Below are 24,074 nucleotides of genomic sequence, written 5' to 3'. Positions count from 1 at the left end.
GCATAAGCACAAGCACAAGAAGAACGAACCTGTCCGTTTTTCTTGTGCTTTCGCTTATGCTTATGTCGACCGAGTTTTCACTTGCTTACACAGGCGCTTGTGCCTATGCTTCTGCTTACGGTATGCTTATACTAATGCTTATGCGCTAGTGAAAACCAGGCTTACAGATAACCCACCCGTCCCAGGAAAGGTTGGCCATACCACAGCGGTCTTTCGAACAATGGTGTGGGTACTTTTACGTCCCACAAGAACCAGATAATTGAAAGTGTTGTTAGACGGGTCCTACGGGTTTCTCATCCTTTTCCGAGAAGGTTAGAAAGTCTAATCATTTGCAGATGTCATTGAAAAGTAGGCACTCTCTTTTCAGTTATTCTAAGTCCAGCTGGGGCTTGAACCGGCTACCTAGCTCCCACTCAACAGACCCGCGCCCTCCCAACTGAGCTAACCAGGCGGCGGTTATCATTTTGTTTTTGTTTTGAATTTCTATTCGGCTGATGAGCTAGCGATATAGAATAGAATTACGGGTTTAAATTTTAGCCTTATTTGGATTAATGCTAATAATCTCGAGGTACTATATATACTGGGCCCTGTGATGCATTCTTTCCAAGGGAATTGAAGATATAAAATTCTACCAATGATCCTCTGAAAAAAAAAATAACAAACGGGGAATAAATAGATAAATAAATAAAGAATGACAGACAGAATGACGATTACGAGGTAGCACAACCACATAGTGGATTTTCGACTACCTTTCCTGATGGAATTGGAATTTGGGAATGGTGTTTTTGAGCAGAGGGGGTAAACCGTAAGGTGGAAGGCCGGGGCCGGGGTACTCTCACCGTCTCACCCCTCCCTCTGGAGGACGGTCAGGTATACAGGTATAAAGTTGAAAACGTTACGGTCAAGAAGACTTTTGCAGGGACTGATCAAACAACGTGAAATAGAGTTTAGTTGCCATAATTCGACTGGCCAATACCAGTCTTCATCAGGTACAAAGTGTTCTCAGAAACTCATATGAATTTCCTATTTAGTAAACAGCCGCTCTGAACCGAAGCCACATTCAAAGGAGGCAATAATTACATTATTCGAAGTGAAAGAGTTTTTTTGCTTTCCAACAAAGTCCCTTTTCCTAGTCACACTCTTTCTTTCGTGACCCTTTTTCGCGCCATATTTGGCCGAAGGGTATTGGCGGGAGTGTGCATGCGTGTAAACAGCGTCACGTGATCTTGGCTAACATGGCGGCATGTGGAAAACGAGTGATTTCAATAACATGTCTGGATGATGCAAAGTTCTACGCTCTCTTCTCGAGGTCGAATTACTTGCTACTTATATGAAGAGTATTTTATATGATACTCTCTTTATGCCAACGATACGCGTGGATAGAGGGAACTTTGAGAAAGCGTAGGAGATCTAAAGCATCTGTTGTGGAATTGGATACCAACTGCACGATCTGTTTTAAACTCGAGGACGTTGCGTAAAGGAACTGTTTCGTATGAAGACCAAAGTTTCATCTGATAACAACGGGGAAGGCGTCCCTCCGCAAACTACTGTTGTGACAACGACTGTTGGACAATCCAGTGTGTGGTCGATATGTGATATATCTACAGATTCTCATGTCGAGCTGCGAGACATTACACCGTCTATCAGTCCCGTGTTTACTGACGATCAAGTTCACGAATTAACGCAAAACTCTACAGAGGTTGACGTCCTAGGCGAACATTTTCTCCCTCCTGAAGCTATCAAGCACATCGACGAAGTTCTGAGCTCCCAGGCGCAAGGAAACTTGCTTTACAGTGATCCAGTTCTTGGTAATGCACTTAAACAAAACCACGATGTCCTTTTGCCAGGTGATCTTGGCTTTCATGGGACCATGTTTCCATCATTCGATTCTATTGTAGAAGCAGATCGAATTCTAAACAAAAGGGACGAGTCAGCTGATGCAATAAGCAGTGAAGGGAATGATACTGCAGCTGATCAAACAAGCTCTGCAGTTTGGTCAAAAGATGGCACAGCAGTGAGCACACCAGAAGGTGAGAGTGGGACAGATGGTGGTGACAGTTCTGAGACTGAGAAGGGGCCACGACGTTCCATGCGCAAGCGTGTGCAAGTGAAGAAAGATTCTGAGACACTCAAAACTGCATTGCCAGCTTCTAAACCTGTATCAAGAGGTAAAGATATTTCAAAATTGAAGTATGCAAATAACAAAGAAGAGGCTCCCAAAAAGGAGGTAAGAAGGAGTGGGCGAATGCAAAAAAAAGGTGACAAAGGGGAAAACAGTGCAGATACAGAGGAAAAGGAATCAAATGTAAACAGCAAAAAGAAAAACATTACCATAGATAAAGAAGCTGATAAGGAGTCATTAGAGCAGCAAGATTCTGCATCCACGAATGTGAGGAGGTTAGTAAAGTAAAACGTACTTTACAGTGTAGTTGGTGGGCAGGGTGCAAAGAAAATCATTTTTACAGGTTGCCATTCGGGCAAGCTGAAGCTAGCATTTACAAGCCCAGATGTCATTTCAACTAGCCCAAAAACTTTTGTCACCAGCAGAATTGATTTCATAGTTCTTCTGTTATTCGAATTCCTAAAAAAACATCACTTGCCCGTTGGGCAAGTTAAAAACAGAAGTCACTAGCCCAGTAGCAAAATCCACTAGCCCTGGGCTATCGGACACTACTTTCTTTGCACGCTGGTGGGCATAGAACATCAAAATAAAACGTTTGTTTTGTACTTCTGAGGCCTGGCCCCAGTTTTTCAATTGCTGGATAATGCTGTCCACTGCACCACTATCCACCAGATGGCACAATATTGATTCTCCATTGCCTATCAACTGGATGGTGATTTCTCCAATGGATTGTAGTATCCCACCTATGAACAATCACAATACACTCAAACCCCTCTTTACAGACCCCCGTTTAATACGGAGCTCTTTATTACGGACAGTTTGCTTTTGTCCCTAGAGGAAAAAAGCCCTTAGATTTCCTCTAAATTCAACCTGCTTAATACCGACACCTTGTTAATTTGGACACTTTCTATGGCTCCCTCAGTGTCCATATTAAAAGGATTTGACTGTTCTTACTATTGGGACTTGGTTTACAAAATTTTCATACAGTGGCCAAACACAATGACTGGTCAAAGAAATGTTACTCGTTCAAATCCTGTTTCTGACCGGTCAAAATATTGAAAAAATAATTAACTAATGACAGCCTGTAAACTTAAAAGTGCCATTTGATTGTTCAAGTTGTTTCTAGACTGATTGAGAAGTGGCTTCGTGGAGAAAACTGCTTAAAACTTAACCAAAGATAGAGAGTGTGTGTGTGACTTTTAACTGCAAAATTTAAGCCACAGTAGCCATGGAAGTAAGAGCTGGCTACTGATGGCAACTGGGTCGATTACAGTGTTAAGTGAAATGTTTGTTTTCAAGTTAATTTAATTTTGTTTGGTTTGTTACTTGTAGGTCACCTAGGACTCAAAAGAAGTCACCAGTGGAAGAAAAAAAGAATACGTCAAGAAAACAAGATGATAAAAAGGAGGCCAACACTTCAAGTGATGGTAAAGAATCTTGTGAAGAAAAGGCTGGTGACAAAGAAAGCAAATCCAAAGGAACAAAGTCCAAGGAAAGTGAAAAAACAAATAAACAAGGAAGTAGTGAAGGGGATGTCACTGGGAGTGATAAAGATGAGAAGAAAGGAGTAAGAAAAAGTGGACGCACAACAAGACAAAAAAGGGAAGAGGAAGAGAAAAAGGTGGATGATGAAAACAATAAAGAGGATGCAAAAAAAGGAAAGGGAAAAACAATAGGGAAGAAAATTGAAGAGGCAAAAACTAAAGAAGATTCTGAGATAAAAGTTACGGAAAAGAACTTGAGTGAAAAAGATGAGAGTAAGAAAGGTTCTAACAAAAGTGTGGCTGATGAAAAACCAGAGAAAAGTGAGAATCCACGTACACAAGGCAAGGAAGAGAATGGTAAACTGAAAGCTATAGGGAGGAAAAAGGTAGAATTAAAGACTGAAAGTTCTGAGGATGAGAGTGTTGTGAAGACAAGGAGGGTAAGTAGAAGGAATGAGAGAGTAGAGAGAAAAGACACAGAGGAAAATATTGCTGGTAAGTCTTCTGAAGAGGAAGCAAAATCAGCAGCATCATTGAAAGAAAATGTAGTAGAAGCGCAGGACACTATAAAACAAGAGGATAAAGCTGACGAGGAAGGGTCTGATGAGAAGGAAAATATCAAGAAAGAGGCACAAGAAGAGGTTACTACAAGTGCTGTTAAAAATGAAAAATCTAGCAAGGAATCCAAGAAAGTAGGGAAGAAAGTGAGTTCGGGAGATGTAGAACAAAGCAAGGAGGAACAAGATGGCGACTCTGATGAGAATTCTGTGGATGATAATGAGGAGTTTAATGAAGACTCGGATTATGACCCTGAGTATGACCCTGATAGGTTGTGGTGTGTCTGTCGTAAACCCCACGGTAACAGGTAGGGATACGAGCATAGGGAAGAGAAATGTGACCTCACATTACCATGGTAGCAAAAAGTTTCTGGATCTCAACAAACTTGACAGAGATAGCCATTTGCATTGTCGAATGATGGAAGGAAAGTGTGAGCTGCTGTTTTGTTCTGAGGCCAATCATGCACTGGAAAGTCATACATGTCAATTTTCTTTTACATTTTTTTTGCCATATTTGCAGGACCACAGTTTGTTGAGATCCAGAAATTTTGCTACCACACCAATGTGATGTAGTGACTTCTCTCTGTACAGCTTTTCAAAAAGTCTCCAAAATGGAGTGTTACAGTTTACCTACATGTAGATATCCTCAAAACTATTTCAGTGTCACCTTAAATGTTAATCAGAGATTTTCTCCCATTATATAATGTAAATTTGTTTTAAGTTATAATGGCAAAATTATGTCTGGTACCAGAGGGTACAAAAATCTCTTGTAATAGCTGAAAAACACCTAACATTACTTTTTCGCAAATTGTTTGAGATAATGAGAATGAATTGTTTTTTTTTTGTTTTTTTGCAATTTTTATATATTTTTTAACCTTTGCATAAGGAAACATTACTTGCTATAGGAAAATGAAATAGCAACCAGTCAACTTATCCCATTAATTAACGTACAGCTGTAAGTGTAAGTGCCTTTATGGAGGCAGTGTGGCTGAGCAGTTAGAGTGCTAGAATTGCAATCTGGAGGTCCTGCGTTCAACAAATCCACCCATAACCGCTAGCTGGATTTGTTCACAGTAGTAATGAGTTCAACTCTTTGGCCACAATATAAACTTCTCATTCTGTGGGCCACAATGTAAACTATTGGGTTACCAGTCTTATTGTGCAACTGCTAGAAAGTCCATTTTTTAATGGCTTTGTCTTTGTAGATTCATGATCTGTTGTGACCACTGTGAAGACTGGTTTCATGGCATGTGTGTTGGTATAACCATGGCTCAAGGGCGTCAAATGGAGAAGGATGGTCAAGAGTATGTGTGTCCTAAATGTCAAGGTGAGCTAGAGTTGTGGAGAGAGACATAAACACCTGTAAGGCTGGGGTACAGTTGGGGCTAGGGTAGGATATTTCTGCTTAAAATGTTGCGATAGATTCATCTGTAGTCAGGCATTTGTACAGCCCTTGGAATCACAGTCGTGTACTGCCCAGCCTTTGGACAACCTGTGGATTTGTGTTGGTAATGAAAATTATTTGAAGTATAAAGTTCTGAATTAAATTCCTCATTAAAAGCAAAGCCTACATTTAATAATATTGTCCGAGCATTGTCTGTTAATTCAAGCCCTGAACCATAGTTATATTATTTTATTATATAGACATGAGTGTTTTACTGGAAAATATACCACTCATAAAATTCATAAAAACTACATCCGGGACCCGAGTGGTTAATTTTCCATAATCTCACCCGTGAGTTTATCGATGACGTAATTTTGGTAATTTCCCTCTATTATTTTATCGATGTCTTTTTGTCTATATAATAAAAAGAACATTACACGGCAGCTTGAAGATACGAATTTTATTTTCTTGCAGCAAAACAATATTTTACTCACTCGCTGTGCTCGTTTGTAAAATATTGTTTTGCCACTCGAAAATAAAATTCATATCTTTGCGCCACCGTGTAATATCCTCTATGTATATTAACTGTTATTTTACTGTCTGTTGCACCTCTAAACACTCCAGCTAAAGTAGAGGAAGAAATGAAAGAGAAGAACAAGGAAACCAAACCCAAAACAGAAAATGTTGCAAAAGAAAAGGAGGAAACTTACAAACACAGCGAGGCAAAGGAGGGAAGAAAATCTCCAACAAAACATGGCCATCACAAAAGAAAAGAGCACTCAGTGAAGATTAAGATTCCATTTGAGAAAGAGGAAGCAAGAAAACGACGGCATTCCAGTCACAGAAGAAGTCAAGATGATGAGGTACATGTACAAAATTAATGTGCGTCATCCAGGGGGAGGTACAAGGGAGGTACTACCCATAGTGGAATTTACAAGGATGCTTCACCTGAAAGGGGCACCCTTTTCAGGCTAGAGGTGTTCAAAAGGGAAGGGATTTCAAAAGTTGAGGCATAGAAAATAGTAAGGAAAATTGCCAGTTGGGTACTTCAAAGGGGATTCAAGATATTTAGAAGTCACTTGCGAAGGTGGAACAGTTGATACCTTTAGCCGTTTTAGTCCCACTAGTAACCAACATTGATTTTTCCCCCAACAATATCAATACATGATAAAAAGAAACATTTATGTGAATTTAATGATCACGTACACTTTTAAGGAAATTGCTTTGGTCTGTGAACAAACTCTCTGTACTGATTCTTTAAGGAAAAGTATTGAAATCTGTATACAGAATTTGTATGTGCTGCAGATATTGGGGCTTGAAGGGTTTGAAGGTTTAAGAGACTATTATTTTAAAGAAAGTCACTCAGTTATTAGCCAAAGTACTCTGACCCGTTCATGTGGCTGGTTGAAAAGGGTCTTTCTTGAGTCAAAAGTGGTGTATAAAGTTATTTTTAGTGGCTAATAATGTTACTGCTCTACAGCTTTCTGGCAGCAAGAAGTCCAAAGAATCTGACCGAGAACATACAAGTGAAGAAAAGAAGAAAAAGCCACCTGAATCTAAAGGCTTTAGGATACCTAAAAAGGTTTGTTTGTGTGGTTACATGTATATCATTTATTTATTGTTATTATGAAATTGAAGGTAACAGGACTGAGTGGAATCCAGTTTGGTACACGTGCAATCATTAACAAAGCTGGCTCCGGTTGGTCAATGGTTGGATAGTGCTATCCACTGGTTAAAAATCTATCCAGTGGATAATGCAATTGGTTTCCCTCATACTTATCCCCTGGATAGTGATTTATCCGGTGGATAGTGCTATCCAGCGTTTGAACAATCGGGGCCGGGAGTCAATCAATCAATCAATCAATAATCTTGATTTATACACGATAAGTATTTAAAGCGACGCTTCGCTTGTGGGGTCGTGTCTAAATAATTAAATAAGATAACTAATGAATTAGAAAATAAATAGAATATACACCAGCTAAAATCATATAGCTATTTTTCTTAAAATTTAACAACTGTAGGGACACTTTTTGGAGTACAAATGGCTATAAAAGGGGGTAAAATATGATTGCAAGTACTATGCAAGTGTCTCCTTCAGTCTCTCTGGGTGAATTTCAAAATAATTTTATATTGTAATGCATCCCTCTACAGGTTGTAGAGATGAATGTATAATTGTCACTTTGAGCGGGGCTCCCACAAAAATCTTGAATTCTAGCTTGTCCATTGTACAAGCAGCTCTCACAGTTTGCTTACTAAGGGCTATTACTTGCTTGGACTGATTCGTCGTCGATTGGGCAAGTGAGCCTTGAAAGAGACTTGCTTGGCAAAGAAATCAACTTGTCCTAAATGACTAGACCAGATTTTTTTTAAACTCTGTTTGAAGTGCATTGTGATTTACTGTAATGGTAACATACTTTTTTAACTGCATGTTTTGTTTTGTGATGTAGGTGAGGACGACGCCCACTCCTGCTTCATACATTCATCATCCTACCCGAAAAATGTGTATAACAGCTGGATGCTCGATGTTTGCAGAACATCATTCACTCTATTGCAGTCCAGAATGTGTCCAGAAGTATGTTGGTTCATATTAATTTTAGTAGCACATGTACATTGTATGTATCTTCAAGCGTTATAATGGTTTGAAGCAAAGTTACTCTTAAGTGCGTTTGTGAACTCATAAAAAAGTCAACATGTATTTGCACTTTTGCCATTGTATGCAAAATAATTGTGTATTATTCAATAATTGAAGAAAAGTCGAGGCTTGGCACATGCAGCTTGCGTGGGCTGAGCCAGTACCTTACAGAATATTATGGTATCTTTTTGAAAGGCCTATCAGATGCACCTGATGCTTTTTTCTTGTACTCATTCAATGTTGTTTAGTAGGTCACTTTCGTTATATTAAAATTCAGCATGATAGCAAGTCTTAGAGGACACAAACAAAGAAAAGGAATAAACGTGATTAAACATGGTTTATTCATTTTCTTTGATTACAAGTGTCCTCAAAGACTTGCTATCATGTTGAATTGTAGTATGTCAAGAGGAGTTTGTCATCAACAGCCCGTGTGAACTCACGGGCAGAGTTTTCCTATTTTTTATTGGTGACATAGTGTCTACATAATCACTTCTTGTTTTCATAATTTTGCACTTATCTGAGTTGAAAGAAACTCCCTTTAGCCTAGTAGTCAGACTATTCAAAACAGCCACAAATTAGTGAAGGCAGGATTTCAATTTGACTTGCACCCAATCTTCTGGCGGCTCTACCACCAATGAAAACTACAGCAAACACCTGCTAAAATGAGCAGCTATTTAGGCTTGTTTGGTTGGTATTAATTTTGTTAATTTAATATTGATAATCGTTTGCCTTCCTGCAAATCTAAGCTTAACTAGTACTTTGTTGATATGAACTGAATAAGTAACTTTCAGAGAATTCTTATGAAAGAAAAATTTTCCTTGTAGGCACGCTGAGGAATCACTTAAAATTATACTAGATGAGAAGAAGAAAAGAATAGGGTATAAACAGCCAGTTTCGTCTTCAAAGAATGTTGTGTCTCCAACTGTAAGTTTAACCCTAAAACACTGCATTCCTGATCTCTCATAAGTAGACACCTTTTGTAAGCTGATGCAGAAGTCCATCTCAGGGTCTGTGGAAGTTTGAATTACATTATGCCCCTCCCATTTCAGTAGACAATCAGAGATCTTTAGAATTGAGAATAAGGAAGACTGCCAGGGTGAGGTTAAACTTAAAGTTTTTTTGCTCGTTGTAAACAAAGTATACACCCTGGAAAGTACCATTGTATTTTTCCTTATCAGAAAAGTTAGCACGGTTATTTTTATTGAATCAGGTTAAGCCCTCTCCCAAATGCAAAGTGATAACACTTTTTACATTTAATAACTTGTTTCCACCACTATGACAGTCTTGTTAAAAATGATCGTAAAATAACAATGGTTATCTTGTTTTCCCCAAAAATGATGTGCATACTACGTGTACTTACTATTGGGAAAATCTTGTCCTCATAGTCATCCCTTTCTTACAATCTAAAAGTCTCTATTCCCTTTAAGATTTTGGGTGATCCCGCACCTATTTGATAGATTGTTTTTGATTAGCTGGGAAAACAATAGGGATTGTCACATAACAATGCTCCTATGCCTGAAAACAGTGGAAGTTCAGATTTAAGGAAACCAGTGAAATAAGAGGTTTAGAACGGTGCAGGTCTATTCAAGATTTTGGGGACTGAATATGCAGCTGTATCCAAAGAGTTGTTAACCATGATTGTTGTCTTGCAGTCAAGCCTTCTAGGACCTGTTCCATGGGATCACAACCCTGCACTAAACTTGCCACAGTCAGAATCTGCACCTAAAGAAGGAATAGCAGTAATTGAGCGATCTACTGGAAGGGTGATTGCAGGCGTGGCTGCACCCACTCAGGAAGAGCTTCTCTACTGGCTTCAGGATCATCCTACTTTTGAAGTGCTTCGACCAGCAGGTTTGTATAATTTCAGTGTTTAATATTCTCTTACAATGATTACACTTTCTAGCTGTTGGATTCCACCTCAAGACTCTTAAGTATGTTCCACCTTGTGAAGCATAATAAAGAGTAACACATAGAAATAAATTAATAATAATAATTAAAAAATGGCCAGATGCCAAAAATAAAAAACTTGAACCCTTGAGACCACAAATGTAGGGGTTTCAATAAAATTAAAGTAGCTTGCAGGTTTGAGTAAAGTAACTGACTGTATCAGCAAGGGGGTTTCTAGTCTTCTTCTTCTTGGTGGGTCTTGGGAGGAGTGCTCCCCTTATTTTGAAATCCCAAGCCCTAAAATGCGATTTCCAGCATTCTGGGCACTAAATTGAGTACAGAAGATATTGTAATTCCCATCAGAATGGACACATAATGTGCAGTAAAACTCAATCTTTTCATAAATTTAAAATTGAAGCAGAAAGTATGTTTAAGTCTAGCAAATTGAATTTTAATTTGAGTTTTGACAGAATTTTCATTAATTTAATACTTCATTCCCCGCTTCCAATTTAGGGGAAAAAAAGTAGCTGACTTCTCTGAGCAGTGTAGCTGACGTGTTTTGTTGGCCGTCGGTGCTTATTGAACTCTGCAGATGAATAGTAAAATATTTCAGCTGGGCATCAGATAACTTTAGAAAGACAGTATGTTAGCTTGAAGGCTTGTGTATCTTACTGCAGTATTGATCTTAGATTATAGGCCGTCATTTTGTGTCACAGTAGACCACTATTAAAAGGATAATTATTATGACCTACATGAATAGTTTTTGTTTAAAATATTTTTTTGTATTTTTTGATCCCGTTTTTGTTAGTACTTCATGTTTGTCTAAAGTCTGATGTAAATTTGCACTTAAGGCATCAATTTTATCTGAGAAAACGTATAAATGTTATTGTTAATTCAGCATAGGCAGCTCTAAAAACAACTAAGCCATTAGTCAAGTTAGTCAAAGGCCAAATTCTCTTGGATTATAACCTTGTTTCCTTAGTAAGTGAATGATATATAAACATTTTGTTAGCCTTCGCTTGTTTGTAATATTAGATGTGCATGTAAACCTGCAATCTCCTTGCAGGATGACTCCTAAGATAAATTAAATCATTATAACTAGGAGCATGTATTCCTAGCAGTTTCTTTTGTCGATATACATGTAACTAACTCTTTTTAGACTCTTCGCAATCCCCTACATTGTATTTTTCCATAAGATCATAAAGAATGAGCAATCCCCATCACTGGCAGCCATTAAATTTTATTGTAATAATGGTTTCAAATGAACCAATGGGGCTGGCATCAGAGCTTATAGCAGTGAGCATTTTTCTTTCCTTCTCCCAAACCATCCCCTGCCCCCCAAGTAGATCAGTCAAGATGGCTGCCTATAGAGCTCATTCCAGACAATGTTATGGAAAAATAATTTTCTCTTTGCCACTGTCCTCTACAGCATTAAACAGTGTGATGCAAATATACTGGTAATAGCGTTCAGATGAAAGTTCTCAGTTGACATCAAAACAGTTTAACTGTTATGTTGTTTTCTTTTTACCGGTTAGTGGACCTGCCTTTGGAACCAGAACTGGGCCAGCCATCAAGTCTTAGCCACTACTATCCTTGTGTTATTTCATTAGGCAAGAGAGGCACTCAGTGTCTTTTATATTATTTTCTGTTGCTATCCAAAACATCCAAGGGACATAAAAAAATAGTGGAGAAAGCAGACTCCCTCTTGACACCCTTTTACTGATTTAACCTTAATTCTCAATTCATTCTTTCATTCATTCATTCATTCTTTCTCAATAGTGACCATTGTCAATTTTCTCCTAACAATTTCCATTCATCATGTAGAGAAAAGGTTACGAGAATTTGCTTCCATAATGATCACCAAAGTGAAAATGTGACCTCTTTATCAAATCCTTCCAACTAATTTGTTCTATGTGGATATTAAGGCATGAAGGGTAAAGAATATCATCATGTTCCTCTTTTTTGTTTATTCCTTACACACAAACAGTTACTATTCATTACAGACATTTACAATAATCATTACAATTAAGTCAAATTATCGGTTACTAAGTTCCTCATGTTTCTACTTGCCTTTGAGAAAGAGGAAAATACGTCACAAAATTATATCCATGAAGTGGTCTGCTAGTTTTTTCTGTACATGTGCATAATACAATTTATTTTGCCGGACAGTTTATCCATGGTTCCGATTTTATAGTCTACACACAGATTTTGTTTGTGCTTATCTAGGCAGGCAATGCCTAAAGAAAGAAAACATACAACAATGGCATGTAAAGTAAAGTAGTTGAGATTCTTCTGATTTAAGAAGTACTGTTAGAAGACTGTGTTAAATATCTTATTTAATGCAATACTGTGCAGTCAAATGTCGGTAGACAAAATGCTTGCCTAAACCATGAACCAACCTTAGGTTCATGTAATTTGTAAACAAGATTCCTGATTTCAGTATTTAATGTGGGTGTTGATTCTTCCAAATCAACATTGATGCGAAGTTCCATGGGGGAAAACTTGGTATAAACTTTACACGGTGCATCAAACAAAGGATTTCATAACCACTGTCTTATTGCACATATTAACACAGTTAAATTAGACTGTGGCTTTTGGTTGCTTTTGTCTTGGTTGTAGTTTTCGTCCCACCATGGTGATTTTGTGGCAAACAGAATTGGCTAAGACGAGGTTTTACTGGGTGCTAATACACTGATAGTTTCCAGCGGTTCTGTGTATTGACTAGAGATTAACAAACTAATAGTTTATATTACAGCTCCTTTAATATTGCACTTGTGAGATCTTGCAGTTTTGTCCTAAAGTAGTTGTTTGTTTGTTTGTTTTTTCCACAATGTGTTAAATTTGTCTTCCATGTTCAAGTAATGAACAAGTAGATATACATGTATACTCCTGGTAATGTAACTTCAAAATTATTATAATTTATTTTTATGGGGCCACTTTGCTGTAAACTACAAAGGGCTTGGATGTTTAAGATAGTGAGAGAATCTGTATGATTTTGCTATCTTTAGTTATTTTATTTTTACTTGTCAATTAGTCAGAGTGAATTTGTTTCAGGACCCACCCCCAAGAACCCTCCCCCCCCCCCCCCCCCACTTAATATTAAATCTCTTGTCTTCAAAAGGACTGGCACTGTACACGTATTAGCAGTGACTCCTTGTACATGTAGTTACCGTTCTGCTTCTGTACAGGGCAGGTCTGGTTCATTAATTTCCACCAGACTAATAATTTATTAATTTTAGAAGATAAAGGAGTCAATCTGGTGACTACGAGTTCTTCCTGGAAATGTTTCTTTTCTTTGCTTCAACTAGTTTTTATGACCAAAATCTTGAAACAATCTGTGATGTTCCAAGTCGTCCCCAAGTTTTTGACGAAGAAACCATCTTAACCGTCTAAAAACTTGAGTGACCAACATGATCAAGAGTTCTTTCATCTTATACATGTAGTAACATCACAGTAACACTGCTTCATCAAAGATAAAGGTCATGAACAAGAGAGGAAAAAAATGATCAACAATTTAACGAGGAGTCTGACATTTTGCTGGACTATGTTTATAGCTGTTATTACAGTTCTTCATTTGCACAAACAATCTTTTGTTCTAAATTGTATCGTATACAAACAAAGTTAATGGGGTAATACAATGCAAAATAACCGTTTCCCACAGTTCCATGTCCAAACTGTTAAAAGCCACAGTACCAGCTACAAATATTGGTCAGCAATTTGTTTCAGCCCTTTCTGAAAATTTAGGAAGTAATATTATTGGACATAAGTTCTTGAAATTTTTTGTAAATAACACGTTGTTAATTGCTTTAAATGTTAGGTGCCAAAGATGACAAGAAGAAAGAAAAGAAAGAAGATAGCGAGAAAAGTATAAGAGATAATATTAGGAAATCACTCAAGGACATCCTAACTCTGAGGTATTCAAGCTTCTCTGTAGTTCTTAGTTGGTGTTTCTCTATCAAGGGCATCATGATTAAAGTTTCCTGCCCTTTTTATATTTTCTGTGTTTAGCAGGATTTTTGAAAACGTTACTGCCAAATGGACCTCTTCTGTCAAATAGTATTTTTCGGCCAAAAACTATTTCCAAAGTAGTGACTGTAAAAACTATGAGTGCAACCAGTACTTCTTTCTCATTTCCTCCTTTCCTTTTCCTTCGTCAGTGTGATTTTTGAGCTTCTAGGGTGCAAAAAAATCTGCCTCTTGACTCTTTTTCTCTCAGATGACTGCCAATTTCATTAGGTCCTTTTTCAAAAAATGGGCAAGATGTAGAGTACTAGAAATATAACCATGTCATCATTCTACAGATCTAAGGAGCAGCAAGATCTGAGTGTGTCTGAAGAGAAAATCATCAAGTGCTCACTTGATGTTGAAGGAGAGATGTTTTCCTTCTTTGGGGATACAGGGCATCGCTATAAGAACAAGTATCGCAGTTTAATGTTCAACCTTAAAGATCCAAGAAACAAGGTAATAGTAACGCAAACATTGTGCAAAACATTGAAATGGTCTCTTCTTACTTGTAATGATTGATGAACCTTTAACCCTTTAACCCCTAAGAGTGATCAGTATCAAAATTCTCCTTGCTTTTTACAACAGATTGATGATGAGAATTAAGGTGATGGTCACACAAGATACAATGAGTTGATACTTCAACAACTTCTCCTTACTACTTTTATAGGAAATGTGTAGGGACAGCAAATAGGAATTTGAATTTTGATATAAGGGCGTAAAGAGTTAATTGTCCGCAACTAATCGGAGGCACTGTTGAGATCAAATTGGCATTTGTACACGTCAGGATTTGAGGTTATGGGAAATCTGGAGACAAGCTCTCGAAGCTGGGGCCTGTATGGCCCAGAAAGCTCTTGTTGTTTACATTCAAGATCAAGCTTTTAATAATTTTGCAGATAACGTGATAAACTATCATTAAGCAAAACAAAATGAACGGGTTTGTCGGCTAAGAACCACGTCTTTATTCTTAAGATTTTGATTTGAATGTTGGATTTCGGGCCTGGAAAGTCACCTGGACTTTCGAGAAACGGGCCCCAGAGAAGAGAACCAACAACAAACTCAATCCAAAAAGGCTTTGCCTCTCGGACTCAAACCCAGGCACATGCTGTCACAACTGTGTCATCCCTAACCCCTCCCCCCGCCTCTCCCCTTCCCACAAGCAATCCTTTGTGGTGAGCAACTTTCTTTCTTTTTTCTGTTACAGGTGCTCTTCCGACATGTACTGTTGGGAGAAATTACTGTGGATCGTCTCGTCCGAATGACACCAGAGCAATTGGCCTCACCAGAACTGGCTACTTGGCGTGAACAAGAGACAAAACATGTTAGTTTTCTATTATCTACAGTCTTAATCGCAACGATGCACATACTCTAATCCAAAAGGGCCATTTGCATGACTAAGGGGTTTTGTTATTATTAATTTGTAGCTATTTTATATTATGCCCTGTAGATTAATGCCAAAATAATGTAAGTGTGGTGTGCGTTACGGCAGGTGTATTACATGTACGTGCCAGTGTTATTATATCGCTGCATGTATAATACTCAGTGTTCTTATCAGGATTTTCTACACTGGGGTCCACAGGACCCCCAGAGAAGCTTAAAGGGGGCCATGGGGGAGAAAAGTGGGTCACAATTTTTAGATACAACTAACTCAACGTTTTCACTGTATAGATACTGATGAAATACCAGGATTTTTCCTTTTACTAAAAAATCATATCTTCATCACGTGCAGTGAAGATACTATCTTTATCTTTCACGTGTGAGGATATTGGTGTCACTATGGTTACTAACATGATTAGCCAATTATTGTCTTGTCTTTTAGCACTCGAAGATAAAATTCGTATCCCCACGCGGCCATGTAATATCCTCTATGTACGTATGTGTAGGTCTGTTTACATACGTTTGGTAATAGTATTTATCCTTCTTTGCACCCTTGGGCTAATTACAGTGCGGCGTTTCCCGTAAAAGTGCAGAAATGCCGCAATGCTGCGGTCTGGTGAGAGCACTGATGTGGGAGCCTTATTATTTTTTTTAGACCCTAGAGATGATCAAGCAGAATCAAGAGGAAATAAATGCAACGAAAGCACATACCAAGAAAACACACAAGGTGGGTTACTCATTGTGCGAAAAAAATGACAACGTTTTGTCTCGATTCTTCTTCACTGTAACATGTTGTATTCTATTATGTTTATGAGCTTTTATGGTGTGTTTTCTCTATCTCCTGTTACCTTGACGGTTTATTTTATTGTCATGTTTTATATGACAATCATTCTGTTCTGTTATCTTCGTTCATGGTACCGTTCCTTTCCCTAGTACATTAATTTTGAATAAGTACAATTTGGCGCATTTGAATATATTTATAAACATATTTGCCCCTTATTATTATTATTATTATTATTATTATTATTATTATTATTATTATTATTTATTATTATTATTATTATTATTATTATTATTATTATTATTATTATTATTATTATTAGTGTATGTAAGTGCTACGTTACGTTAAGGTACGGTAAAGCGAGCAACAAAAATGTCCAACTTGTTTTGCAACATTGCTGCAAAACGATGGTTGGCGTTTTACTGACCACTTTCAAACTTTTCTTGCAACAAATCAGGTTCTACTTTTTGCAACAAAACCTGTACATTTTACGCGTTTTACAGGCCCAAGGCAAACTTATTTTGCAGCAAGTGAAGTAACTCCTGTGTAGTTTTAAACAGAAGTCAGTATTTACGCAACTTTCAGAAACCTTTATTTGTTGCAAGACAGGTTTGAACGTAGCCTGTTCCAGGCTCTCAGAGTGAGATAGTGGGGAAGACGCGAAAGAAAAAGGCACGCGAAGATCCGACTATCTCGGAGCTTGGAACAGGCTAGTTTGAACGCGCAACATCACTTTTCAACTCGTTTTTTGCAGCTATGTTGCAAAACAAGTTGCACGTTTTTGTTGACCGTTTTCCCATACCTTTAAATGACAGCCTAAGAAAACAGCCGACATTTGGCGACGCTACCACCTGTTTCCCCGCCAAGTGACATCTGAGAAACGAGCGTAGAAATTCCATACTGATGACGCGTTACTACTCAAATCTGGGTAGTGCTTCTGATTGGTCGTACCGCGTGGGAAATTTATTTCAACCAATCAGAAGCACTACCCAGATCTGGGTAGTGACGCATCATCAGTATGGAATTTCTGCACTCGTTTCTCAGACGTCATTTGGCGGGGAAACCAGTGGTAGCGTCGCCAAATGTCGGCTGTTTTCTCAGGCTATTACATGATAGCGCTATGTAACGTGGCTTTTAATATTAGGTTATGATGACATGTATTGTGTTGATATTGGAGTCTATTAATTTTGTCACGTGTTTTGTTTTGTTTTGTTTGTTTGTTTTTTCATTTTCTTTTTTTTCCTGGTTTGCTCTTCAGGGTGAGGTTGAGATAGATGATGATGATTTAAGCACCCTTGAGGTGAGAGTATTTTCTTAAATTTTTATGTCGGCGTTGTTTCCATACACTAATCAAACATGTTTGACTCTTACATGTACCTCCTGCCATCTCCTACTCAGGAAAATGTTACTTGAATGGTCACTTGAGTGGTTAGAACCATCTTGTAAGGCGTAATAAACAGCGCCAAAGAAAAGTACTTCTAAGAAGCTTTCATTTGAAAGGTCGCACTTCAGGATTTCATCCACAGACTTAAACGTTAGAACCACCTTGTACAGCATAATAAACAGTACCACAGGAAAGTACTGCTTAGTAGCTTTCATTTGATTGGTCACACTTTAGGATTTCATCCGCAGACTCAAAAGTTAGGACCACCTTGTACAGCATAATAAACATTGCCACAGGAAAGTACTTCTCAGTAGCTTTCATTTGATTGGTCACACTTTAGGATTTCATCCACAGTCATCAAATTTAGAGCTGCATTGCATCTCTTCAGAATCGACTCCTTGCAACGATTAGCGTTACAGTTTTTCTCGTACTTAGTCTTCCTTATTTGATACTTTCAGAACTCCGTCAAGGCAAACGCTGAGCTGAAAGAGGAGCAGAAACTTCCAGACAGTAACACAGGCTCCAGTACTTTGCTGTTGGACACCACTGATGAACACCGCATGCATCTATTTGATCTGAACTGCCGCATCTGTACTGGAAAAATGCTACCCCCTGGGGAGCCCCCCAGAAGAGAAACCCCTTCACCGCTTGTCTCTACAACATCAATGTAGGTCACGGATAATTAACTTAATTTAAATAACAATGTGGAGGTAGCGAATGCACATAGTGGTTCTTGGTCTACCATTGCTAGTCGAACCGGAATTTGGAAGTGTTGGTTGGTTTGTTGGCTTTCCATTCAACAAAAATTCCGGTTTGAAATTTCGGAAACTTCAAGTGCTCAGTGGAACGGTACATTCCGGTGGCACAGACCCGACCCAAGCCACCGCGCGTTTGGTTATTGTTTTTGAAACAGGATACAAAATAGCGGTACTACCTGGGGACAACAATTTTGTCAAACGGAAAGGGACATTTCAGTCCGACCGACTGAAATGACCAGACCAGTCAAAGTGGACCACCTTCAAAGCTGGTCCTGAATATTCCGGTCGGACCAAACCGAAATGGTCCGTTCCATTTGATGTACCAACCGAAATGTCCGGAATTTTGGGTTGAATGGAAAGCACCCTGGGTTGCATGGTCTTGTGTTGGGTTGTAGTATGACGACTCGACTGTTTTGGGAAGCAGCCGCTTATTTTATTGGCTATAACGATGTGGCGCGAAAAAAATGGGATACAATCTGTGCCCTGAAAACAGACCCATAGTGCAATTCGACACAACACCGACCCAGTCCCAAGCATAAACTCAAAATGGGCAAAAAGAACGGAGGTAACTTACAGTGAAATCCGAATCAGTCAATGGTCCTTATGCGTGTTTACGTCAAACGAGCAAATTTCACCACCAAGCGTCGTTTGTGAACATTTTTTTTTTGCATTTGCTTTCTTTGTACATGAGAATTCTTTTCAAAACAATAGACCACTCCCGAGTTCCAAGAACCCTCACTTTCAAAATGAGGCCAAGTGCTCAACCTTTCTTGTGAAAATGAGTTTTATTTGCATGAGAATGAAAAGTCATTTTCATATCACAGGCTGAGCACTTAACCTCGTTTTGGTACAGAGGCCCGGGGAAACTCGGAAATGGCATATTAACAAATTGAGATTTTTGAAACGAGGCTTGATGGTGAAATTTGCTTGTCTGACGTAAACAATAGATGCATAAGTGGCTATTCAGACTAGTTCTCTTAAGGGTCGTAATGTAGGTGCTAACCCCTAACTTGTTGTTGTTTAACAGAGTGCAGGCTGTGGCTGAGAGCTCTATTCCTTCACCAACACCAATGGACATTGTCACTTCTGCAAAGTAAGTCTATTTTGACGAATTCTGTTCAATGAAAACCCAAAAATGGTAACGAGGATCGTAATGGACGGATTCTGAACTATGTATTCGAGTAAGATAGAAAAATTGCTAGAAATTCCTTTTATCCGGAACCACCGTGATATGCTTCGTACATCAGAATGATGATGCCTAGAATCGTAGATGCCACTTGTGCCTGGTGATTGTGTAATTTGTGGACTAAATTCCACTTAATCATACTTCAGAATAGGGTCAATCAAACACGCTCAAAAAGCTGTTTTTACAGCTATCAGAGATCGTCGAGCGCGCGTATGAAATAATATCCCCGGGGGATTTATTGACCCCTAGTGCAAGGGGGGGGGGGGGTGAGGTTGGGGGAAAGAAAAAAAAATAGTAGTTCTTTCTTTTTCTTTCTCGCGCGCTTGCTTCCCTCTTGTGCTCGTCAAGAAAAAAAGAAAAACGTCTGTGTACAGAATAGTGTTATGTCCACTTTTTTCCTGTTATTTTATGGCACGGTATGGCAAAGTGTGTAAAACAAATTGCAGTTTTTGTAGCTACAAAAGAGAATCGTTTGCATTTACCCAAGACATAAATTTATACGTCTTCATCGCTTCTTTCTTTCAGCTCCCCTGACTCAGCCACAGTGTCCCAGCCACCTGTCTCACCCTCAGTCCTCAACAAGACTACAAAGAAAGTTCCAGCAGTGTGGAAAGGATTCGTGATGATGCAGAGTGTAGCTAAGTTCGGTACCAGTGCTTACCGCGTGTCGGGATCATGTGACGATCTGTTACAACTCCTGCCTGACACACTGCATATCCAGGGCCGCATAGCGCATGATCAAGTATGGGACTATCTCTTGCAGCTGAAGAGTTCCACATCAAGGGTACAGCCACTCTAACTTATCTTGTCTTAAGGGATTTTTTCAGCTCATAGCGCTGCTCGCTCGAAGTTTGTTTTCAGATGACTACTATTTTGTGCTTCAAGTGGGAAAGTTTTGCACGCAAGCAACCAGTCCTTTATTAACGTTTTTAGTCCCAAAAGATCCCATTACTAAAATTAAAGACCATTTCCAATTTCATTTTGAAATACTGAAAAATACGCTACTAGAGACGTCAAGATTCATGGTCATGCTATAGGTTTATTCTACTTACACAGAAGTAAGTGCTTAATAATGTGGAAATATTATCGTGTGGTCTTATCATAGGATTTTATCTTCCAACTCAAATGTTAAAACTGCGCACTGAATAAAACGTTTTTAATTTTGAAAGTACTTAAGAAGAGATTTTATGTAAATGGTCACCCCGTAGGATTTACTCTGTGGGCTTGTCACGTGACTGTGTTTTTCTGTTAATCCTTTTTCTCACTCAGCTTTTGATGTTCAATGTTTTTTCAGGAGGTGTGCGTTATCAGGTATGAGGCGTCTTCAGATGATGAGAAACTGAGTTACGTCTCCCTGTATTCCTACTTCTATAGTCGAAAGCGCTGTGGCGTTGTGAGCAACTGTTATACTGGTGTCAAGGATATGTACCTGGTGCCTTTAGCATCACATCAACCGATTCCCCCCGAGTTGCTCCCTTTTGATGGCCCTGGTAAGAATGTAATTTTTCGTTTGAAATTAAGGCTGTTGCAGGCATTCATTAAACGTTACTTTTTTTATTTTGCTTGCGAATTCGCGAATTTCCTTGCCTTTCTTTAAAATTATGTCTTGCTTGTCGGCACCACGAAAATGACACAAGTGTTTTGGGCTTTTTTTTTTTCAAGCATTATATGTAAAGCTCGACTATTACTCATAAAGTTTGGCTGATTGAATTAAATATTTGCTCACACGATCTTTACGGCTGGAAGACTGTTGAGTTTGTTTCGTCTTTTACAGAATTGTGTTGTTCTACTTGACATACGAATTTTACTTTCGGCCAGGTCCACCGAGATAGTGTATAAGGCTGGGCCTTCTTCAATCTTCTTTAGAAGAAATTTTCTCGAGTGCGGGCAGAGCAATAAACAACCAACTTATGATTCTGATGTAACTTATGTTTTATTTTCAGGCTTAGATGAACCTCGTCCTCACATGCTCCTTGGGGTAATTGTACGCTCAAAAGCTGTGTTTAAACGCCCACGTGCACTCAGTCAACGGTCCATGTCACCACCACCAAAGCGACGAACCAGTTCAGCGAGTGTTGAGACTAATAGCAGTGATGGAGGGGTTTCAGACAGCCCAGCTAGTAAAAGGGAGACACTTCGGGAGCTGCGTGACTCTCCACCAGCCGATATCGACGATATCGTATTCCAGTACCATACTAGCCAAGCCAAGAAGACAGCCAGTGGGAGCAAAGACGCATCAGTTAAGGCATCACCGCCTTCGGAATCTTCAACACCATCCGTAAGCTCCTCCACTGGAATTTCTTCTGCTGTCTCAAGCGAAAAATCGTCGCTTCCCTCACTCGAGGCACAAAAACAGCAGCTGTTGGACCTTCAAGAGCGCGCTCGCCAGTACATCTTGGCACAGACACAGAAAAAAACAGCCTCAAGCAACGGAAAGCAAGGGGTAGAAAATGAACAGTCTGGCAGCTCGGAGGTCGTCAGTGTAGACCAGCAGGTAGGGGTAGCTGACGACGACGCTCCTTATGATCCCGAAGAGGGCTTGGATCTCGATCTCACTGACATCACCCCTTCCAAACCTGCAGTTACTACCAAGCCTGTTGATCCTGTCAAACCAGTGGAACCTGTCAAGCCAGTTGAACCCGCTAAGTCAGTGAATAATCCTACGCCTGTGGATTCTGCGAAGCCTTCCAGTCTGGAGATTCTAGTTTCCACACTTCAGAGGCTTCAAGGAACAGCTCCTCAACTGGCAGCAGCGAGTGCATTTCTACCTAAGGTGTCAAGTAGTATACTGCAACCCATGAATCCAGCCGCACGTGAGCACCAGTCATCAGCGTCTTCAGACATTGTGTCGCATTCATCTGTGACCTCAGGTCATGGACAGGCAAAGTCTGAGGAATTAAGTAGACCACATCTCCCAGTGGCAACTGCCGATCGCCTACATTCTTCCTCAGTGTCCAGTGCTCAGAGACCTCAGTTTTCTCCCTCTTCTGACCACCGACTACACCCTGGACTGCAACCTGGACCCTCCTCCAATGAAAGGCTACATCCTGCACCCTCCTCAGACCAAAGGCCGCAACCCAAACATCCTTCTGATCAAAGAGTGCAACCTGGACCTACAGATCACAGACCTCAGCCTGGTCCTACTGTAGACCAAAGGCTGCACCCTGCACCTTCCTCAGACCAAAGGCCGCAACCCAGACATCCTTCTGATCAACGAGTGCAACCTGGACCTACCGATCACAGACCTCAGCCTGGGCCTATTGTAGACCAGAGGCTCCAGCACGGAAACTCATCCGATCAGAGAGCTCCATTTGGCCCATCCACTGATCAGAGAACCCAACCTCATCCCGACAGATGGAACCCCTCGGAACCACCACAGGTGACACGTCAAGTGAACAACGTCACTCAAGACGTAGAACAGTACAGTGGTCTCCGTCCCGAAGAACGCGCGCGGCTGGCGGCTCGCGAATCACGCTTAGGATCCCGAGAAAATAGACGAGTATCGAGTGACCACAGAGATCCGCATTACGATCAACGAAGAATCGATGATAGGCACAGACCTGGTTGGCACAATGACTCGCGTTACCATCGGGACTCCAGAGATTCTCGGGATGACTCGCGCAGGAATTGGCGTGACGACTACAGACAAGGGAGGCCGTGGTATAGTGACGAACAGCGCCGAGACCGACACGATCATCCCCCGAGACACGAAGATCGCAGGGAAGAGAGAAGGTTTAAAGAGCACTGGAACCGCGATAGATGGAGGCGGTGACAAAGAGAAACTGTATAGAGTTCTAAGTTGCTGTAAAATTAATAATAGAATTTGTGTTCTGGGTATTTTTTTGTATTTTGTTTTTCCTTGTCTTCTTTTTTTCCTCACAAATGTAACTGGGGGACACGAAACTACTGAAAGTTCATACCGAGTTCTCTGATTTGTTCGCCGTCGAATTTGTTTCGCGTTTTTCGCAAATTGGTCCTGCGAAAGGTTACGGCTTGTATCTATGTTGATTTTGATTTGCTTACTATAGAAGTTGTTCAGAAGCATTAAAAAATTTACTTGAGGACCGGAGGTCCTATTGGAAGTTGTCCTTATGGGCTCGGTCGCATAGAACATAAAACGCTGACTTTTCGAAGTTACATCGAACAAGCGAGGTCAAGTTGCCTCATGGTGACTCAACGAATTTGGTGCAGTCTCGAAACTGATTCAAGCACCAGAGAGGCCTTTCCTAAACTCCTCGAGATTTAGTTATAGAATCTGTGTTGAATTTTCCGAAGTCTGTACAAAGTTAGTTGTCCGTGCGTTTGTGTTGATCGTAGGCCAATCAACTTGTTGATGGTTGTAAGTTCTACACAGATCGATCTTACGTTTTAGAGAAATAGAGGTCTTGTAAAATTTTTAAAAAGCCGTTTCAGTAACGTTACTTGAAGGTGGGTTAAAATGTCTTGTAAAAATAAGTGGAAATTAGTGTGTTATCTTCCAAGACCTTAAATAAATAAACGAAATGATTTTTGACGGTAGC

The 24,074-nt window shown here is 39.6% G+C and overlaps 1 protein-coding gene across 2 annotated transcripts; it reads left to right on the top strand.

Annotated features, from left to right (window-relative positions):
- Positions 1 to 1,214: 1,214 nt before the first annotated feature.
- LOC140945667 (uncharacterized) lies at positions 1,215 to 23,621 on the top strand. Of its 2 annotated transcripts, XM_073394689.1 has the most exons (19): positions 1,215 to 2,397; positions 3,455 to 4,471; positions 5,369 to 5,490; positions 6,172 to 6,410; positions 7,028 to 7,129; positions 7,995 to 8,119; positions 9,004 to 9,103; positions 9,832 to 10,030; positions 11,602 to 11,676; positions 13,884 to 13,980; positions 14,368 to 14,527; positions 15,273 to 15,389; positions 16,101 to 16,172; positions 17,485 to 17,526; positions 18,069 to 18,277; positions 19,396 to 19,461; positions 20,080 to 20,338; positions 20,849 to 21,044; positions 21,498 to 23,621. In XM_073394689.1, exons 1-19 carry the CDS (start codon positions 1,493 to 1,495, stop codon positions 23,324 to 23,326), a joined length of 5,931 nt encoding a protein of 1,976 aa, XP_073250790.1. In that variant the 5' UTR covers positions 1,215 to 1,492; the 3' UTR covers positions 23,327 to 23,621. The 2 variants fall into 2 exon arrangements, with proteins under 2 accessions (XP_073250790.1, XP_073250791.1); XM_073394690.1 differs by lacking the exon at positions 11,602 to 11,676 and having other exon boundaries at positions 1,216 to 2,397.
- Positions 23,622 to 24,074: the final 453 nt, after the last annotated feature.

This window comes from Porites lutea, chromosome 8 (genome assembly GCF_958299795.1).
Source record: "Porites lutea chromosome 8, jaPorLute2.1, whole genome shotgun sequence".
Lineage (NCBI taxonomy): Eukaryota > Metazoa > Cnidaria > Anthozoa > Scleractinia > Poritidae > Porites > Porites lutea.
This window is presented reverse-complemented; position numbering and strand designations above follow the sequence as displayed.

What these genes read in the sequence shown, in the direction of transcription:
- LOC140945667 (XM_073394689.1), top strand. Translation starts at nt 1,493, where the DNA reads ATGAAGACCAAAGTTTCATCTGATAACAACGGGGAAGGCGTCCCTCCG. An exon ending in CGTAAACCCCACGGTAACAG is followed by an intron (nt 4,472 to 5,368) that starts GTAGGGATACGA and finishes TTGTCTTTGTAG; the next exon opens with ATTCATGATCTGTTGTGACC. An exon ending in GACATTGTCACTTCTGCAAA is followed by an intron (nt 19,462 to 20,079) that starts GTAAGTCTATTT and finishes TCTTTCTTTCAG; the next exon opens with CTCCCCTGACTCAGCCACAG.